Source organism: Equus quagga, chromosome 13 (genome assembly GCF_021613505.1).
Source record: "Equus quagga isolate Etosha38 chromosome 13, UCLA_HA_Equagga_1.0, whole genome shotgun sequence".
Lineage (NCBI taxonomy): Eukaryota > Metazoa > Chordata > Mammalia > Perissodactyla > Equidae > Equus > Equus quagga.
The window spans coordinates 93,560,027-93,566,026 of record NC_060279.1 but is presented as its reverse complement, the minus strand read 5'-3'; the positions used below and the strand labels follow the sequence as shown (position 1 = coordinate 93,566,026).

The window sequence follows — 6,000 nt, the reverse complement described above, 5'->3', positions numbered from 1 at the left end:
AGAAAAGTCTATCAAAAAAACCTCACAAATACTGTCATCTTTACCTACAGATATTAACAGAAACAATGTCACAGACTTCCTCACGTCTCTCAGTGCTATAAAGACCTTGGCACAAGTCCCCATGGTTACAATATCCATTCACCACCACTTATTGTTGCTTTCCAACAGCAGCAGGTCACCTCTAACACAAACAGCCTTACACCTAAGGAAACAAAGACTCACACTGGCAGAAACTATCCCATGAACATACACAACTCCACACAGGGTCCCAGACACCGAATGGGACCCACAAACTCACCCAGTGCAAAACACACCCATCTGTTCCACTGCCAGACCCTGCTCCAGTCCGTCTCTCACACCCAGGTAAGCTGGTGGCCCTGCCCAGGGTCACTCCCGTGGACTTTACCAGGGATGCTCCCTCCTCCCTGATGCCCCAGTCCCTGGTCACCCTTCATCCCCATCTCCACCCACTCTGGACTTCAGAATGCGTGCCCTAGCTTTCGCTGTGAACCTTGAATTCGCCCTCAGCCACGCCAAAGACAACCGAGCCTCCAAGGTGGCCCCAGCCGGGACCTACTCCCCGCCGCAGGGATCACGGCTCGGGTGGAGCTTCGCAAAACGCGCCGCAGACGGGCGGGGCCGCGTTGCATGCTGGGAGCCTTCTGAAGCTCCACGTTCCCAGCTTCCGGAGATTCGCCGGCTGTGGACTACATTTCCCAGAAGTCTCCGGGCCCAGGTCCTTTCAGGGCGACGAGCGTTCGCCTGCGGAGAGCGCTTCGAACCGCCGGGCTCCCCGCCTCGGAGGCTTTTCCGGCTCTTCTTTCCCAGAAGCATCTGGGCCCGAGCTCGCCTCGATCTCTGGGTCCCTTTCCGGTGTCCTCAAGGCTTTTGGACCCTGCGCGGTGAGTCGCTCGTGTCCGAGGAAGTGATCGGCGCCGGGTGAGGGTGGGAGGGCTCCGCGGACTTCACCGGAGCCGGATCCGGACCCCGGGGGGGATGGGGGACACCGCGGGGGGCGGACGGAGCGTGGCGAGTCCGGAGCCGCAAGCCGGGGTGCGGGAGCGGCTGAGCAGGATGGTGTGTGACAGGCGGAGTGCCCGGGCCGGGTGTGCCTCGGCGACCGCGTGTGCGGTCGGGGTGGGGAGGCGGGGATGGGGGCTGGCCTGGTGCTTTAGCTCGGGCTGTGTGCGCCCTGGGTCTCTCTAGACTCTCTTAGGGCGTGCCGGAGTTCCGTGACCGCAAGGAACGAGTCCTACCCTAAGCCACAGAGGGGACGTTTCAAGCTGGTTTCGAGCCAGAAGGCACTGGCACAGCTCGAGGGTTGCAGTGAGAATGTTCTCTCTGGAAGGGTCCTCGTGACAGGCTCCTGGGAAGACGTGATGGGAAGGACCCAGAGGTGGGATTCCTAGAAGGGGCGCCTCTCAGAGCTCCTTAGGGGCCACTACATGCCTCAGAGCCACTGCAACCAGACCTCTGTCCCCGAGAATTCCGTCAACTCAGAGATAGAAGCCAACCCTGCCTTTTTTTTTTTTTTTTTTTTTTTGCTGAGAGAGGAAGATTCGCCCTGAGCTAACATCTGTCGCCAATCTTCCTCTTTTGTTTTTATGCTTGAGGAAGATTCGCGCTGAGCTAACATCTGTGCCAATCTTCCTCTTTTTTTTTCCCTGTTTTTTTTTTTTTGTTTGGTTTGGTTTACTGGGGAAGATTAGCCCTGAGCTAACATCTGTGCCAGTCGTCCTCTCTGTGGCATGTGGGTCGCTGCTGCAGCATGGCTTGATGAGCAGTCTAGGTCTGCGGCGCTGGCGAATTAACCACTAGGACACGCCAGCCCCCAACCTCCCTTCTAATTCCATTTGGCTCTGTGTGGATGAAAGCAGATGTGGCCCCAGAGGGTGTTCTGTTTGGGTTTTTTTCTTTGTTAGTTTAGTCTCTTTGTGCTCCCAGAAATGCTGGTGTCTCACGATTCCTTTTTTCCCCCCACTGCTGCCGGGTTTCTAAGAAGGACCCTGAAGAGGAGGAAAGAATTGTGGCATATTTAGAAATCAGAGTGCAGGTGAGTTTGTGTTTCTTTTTGATTTACAGAGTGACTTTTGGTTTTAGATCATGAGAATGTTAGCTTTCCTTGGCCTGAAATATCTTGCCAAGTAGGGTCGTTCCCGGGTCTTCATTTTGGTGAATCACCCACTAGGGGGATGCATCGCTCTTTGCACGGCCCCCTATCGTCTTTCTCAATTACCAGCCATCTGCTCTTATGGCAAAGTGTTCAGATCCTTCAGTGCATTCTCTCTGTAAGCATTTTGGTGGCGTGACAATACAACTCCCGGAGATGAACGTTAGAGCTTTATTTTAGATTCACTTACTTGAGATTACTACTTACATGGGATCGTGTACAAACTGTTTTTTATCTTCTCCACGGTCATGATTTTTGGCGCAAGGCAAGGTAGAAGAGGATTATTTCAGTTAATAAATGACAACATTGAGGCTTTTAAGGACTGAAATATGACTGGGCTGTGAGCATGGGGCTTTTGCAGTTTGCACCAACAAGGGCAGAGACTGCCAGATAAGCTTTAGGTAGAAATCTGTGACATTGCTAGCCTTGAGTTGTTTCAGGTCCAAGTTTGTGTGGGTTGTGAGAGGCAGGACTGCGTTGTGGTTAAGCTCTGGATCTGGAGCTTCTGGCTTCAAATCCTGGCTCTGGCTGTGACCAGCTCTGTGTGCTTAGATGACTCAGCATCTCTGTGCCGCATTTACAAAATTGAGACAAAATAATACCTGCTTAATGGAGTTGTAATGATGGAAGAGGAGTTCGTATGTGTAAAGCTCCTTAAGGACACTGCCTGCCCCACGATGCAGGCTTAGGAAATATTACAAGATGCTGTTATGGAGTGATTCTGGATCATTCTCCATCACCTTTTCATGGATTGAAATAGGAAGATGATTGTGATGGGTGTTTGCAAGTTCAAAAAACTGATCATGGGGCCGGCCCGGTGGCGCAGTGGTAAAGTGCGCACGTTCCGCTTCGGCAGCCTGGGGTTCTCTGGTTCGCATCCCAGGTGCAGACATGGCACCGCTTGGCAAGCCATGCTGTGGCAGGCGTCCCACATATAAAATGGAGGAAGATGGGCAAGGATGTTAGCTCAGGGCCAGTCTTCCTCAGTGAAAAAAGAGGAGGATTGGCAGCAGTTAGCTCAGGGCTAATCTTCCTCAAAACAAACAAACAAACAAAAAAACCCCAAAAACTGATCAGATGCTCAAATGGTCTAGTACAGGAAATCTTAACCTCACGTTTTCTTATTCCATTTTTGAGCTTCCAGGTGACCACAAACGTCTTGAACTTGAGACAGAAATTTTGTAAGTATTTGCAAATTCTTTTTTTTTTTTTGAGGAAGATTAGCCCTGAGCTAACCTCTGCTGCCAGTCCTCGTCTTTTTTGCTGAGGAAGACTGGCCCTGAGCTAACATTCATGCCCATCTTCCTCTACTTTATATGTGGGATGCTTGCCACAGTGTGGCTTGATGAGCAATGCGTAGGTCCACACCTGGGATCTGAACGGGCGAACCCTGGGCCACCAAAGTGGAATGTGTGAACTTAACTGCTGCGCCACTGGGCCAGCCCCACAAATTCATTTTTTAATGGGCAAAATGTCTATAATTTCATGAGATTATCAAGTGTACGTGACCCCAAAAAGATCTAGATCCATTGGTCTGGAATAAAGACATAATAGCCTTAATAAAATTAGTGTCCGGTTTTACAGAAAAAGTTAAGTAAATTGCAGTATATCCTATGATGGAATAACATGCACCTAATAAAAATCATGTTTAAAAAGAATTGAGAGAAGGAAAAACGGGAATGATAGAATATTAAGCAATAGTTGTAGTTATGAACAAAAGTACTCAAGACTATTATGAGTTATCTATGAATCCCATTCAAAAAGACAGGGTTTTGAAAGACATTTTGCAAGGATTGTGTCTAAAATGTTGCTTTAACTGACCATTTGTTGAAGAGGTGGGGAGGCGTGGCCACACTTGGGAAGCACACACTTTGTGTGCCATATTGTTCTGTTTACGTGCATTTACTTCCTTCTCAGACTTCAGGGGTGACGCACAGAATTCGTGTTCCCTCACGGGAGAATCTCGACAGTGAAAGCATCATTGTGTTGATGAGTTACAGCTCCAGCATGTTCGACAGCTGGTAGGTGTCATTTGTTTCAGACCCACTGATTTTCAGCATCGGACCTGGTGGTTCAGTTTTCTTAATGACTGAAATATGCCCCGCCCCTATCACTCCGTTTTTTTATATTTGCAAGTATCTTTGTATTTTTGATTATGGAATTAATACAGATTTGTTGCAAAAAATTCGGCAAGCCAGGAAACATATAGAGAAAGCAGCGAAAATTACATCCTCTAGAGTTAATCATGCCTAATATTTTGATATATTTTTATTCAGAGTTTTTTCCCGTGAGCCTCTGTGTCTGATTTTATTTCTGTGGAATAAGATGACAGTAAGTGGTGATATAACTGAGTTGAAGACTTTGGCTCTTGGTTTGAGAAAGAAACTCAAGCCAGACGTGGATTTTATTTCAATCTTCAATATGTAAGAAAGAAGAGGGACATGCCAGTGCCTCCTTTCTTATTCGAAAACTCTCAAGTATTTACAACTTTTAGAAATATAGAAATGCCCTTTAAAAATTGATTACCAGGGCAGCAAAGACAGACTTTCAGAATTAGATTATTTTCAAGGTTACTTCCACAGAGAAGAGCAACGATCTCTGATATACAGTTGTCTCATGAAAGGCTATTTTACAAATAATATTTCCAAGGACAGATATTAATACCAGAGGGTGGAATAAGAAGGTTATAGTTATAAATATTCAGATAAGCCACTAATTTGCACAGAAGAACAAGAATGAGCCTCCAGTTAATGTTCTCAGCTTGACACTGAATTGGGTTGTGTTTTCTGAGCCAGCTTTCGAACGCTGACTCCTGTCTCTCCATCTGTAGCTTCTGGGAAAGGGACGTTTTTCCTCTCTCTCTTTCTGAGAACCCGTTTTGCTCATCTTATTATTTAGGAAGAATAGTGGCTCAAGGCTGGGCTGTGCAATTTTAGTTAGCATTATAAGAAAGCAGGCCTGAGAAGCACCGCTTTCATTATGAGAAAAATGGAGAGAGTGGCATTAACTTTATTATCATGGGATAAGGGACAGTAATCTTCATCTTCAATAATAATGGCTAGGGGCTGGCCCCGTGGCCGAGTGGTTAAGTTTGCGCACTCTGCTGCAGGCGGCCCAGTGTTTCGTTGGTTCGAATCCTGGGCATAGACATGGCACTGCTTGTCAAGCCACGCTGAGGCAGCATCCCACATGCCACAACTAGAAGAGCCCACAATGAAGAATATACAACTATGTACCGGGGGGCTTTGAGGAGAAAAAGCAAAAATAAAATCTTAAAAAATAATAATAATGGCTAAAGCTTAGATTAAGCAATTATTCTACACCATTCAGTGTGTTATATGGATTTTCTTACTTGCTCTTCAGTGCAGCCATCTGTGGTAGACACTGTTCTTGTCCCTCTTTTATTGACGAGGAAATACAAGTGTTGAGAAATTGGTGACTATCAAGCTCAGATTTACATCCTGAAAATCTGATGCCAGAGCCTTTGTCTTAATTTCAGAAATACTTCTCACGTTGTGTATCTTTTACAAACCTGCCTGCTTCATTAAGAAATTTATTGTGCATGTCTTTCTTCGTCCCTTAATATGGTCCAAGAGCATCATGGCTAGTGAGGGTATAGTGAGCCATAATTTATTAAACGTCTTGCCTGCAATTACGTAGTTTCTAATTCTTGGTTATCATAAATGATTTTTGGATGAATATCCTTGTGTATACATGTTGTGTACTTCTCTAGCTATTTAAGGATACATTTCTATACGTGGAATTTTGGGTAAAAATTTGCCTCCAATATAAGACCCTGAGATAGTAATGCTTGGGGGGTAATATAACGA

At 46.5% G+C, this 6,000-nt stretch overlaps 1 protein-coding gene across 8 annotated transcripts in view; it reads left to right on the top strand.

Moving 5' to 3' along the window:
• Window positions 1-763: 763 nt before the first annotated feature.
• Window positions 764-6,000, top strand: part of ZNF283 (zinc finger protein 283) — a 28,266-nt gene continuing 23,029 nt past the window's right edge. The window contains exons 1-4 of one of the 8 annotated variants that reach the window (XM_046681463.1): window positions 764-902; window positions 2,003-2,053; window positions 3,315-3,351; window positions 4,088-4,191. In XM_046681463.1, coding sequence (XP_046537419.1) covers window positions 4,160-4,191 — 32 coding nt within the window. In that variant the 5' untranslated portion in view covers window positions 764-902; window positions 2,003-2,053; window positions 3,315-3,351; window positions 4,088-4,159. The other 7 variants (XM_046681461.1, XM_046681457.1, XM_046681458.1 and 4 more) reach the window with 7 other exon arrangements.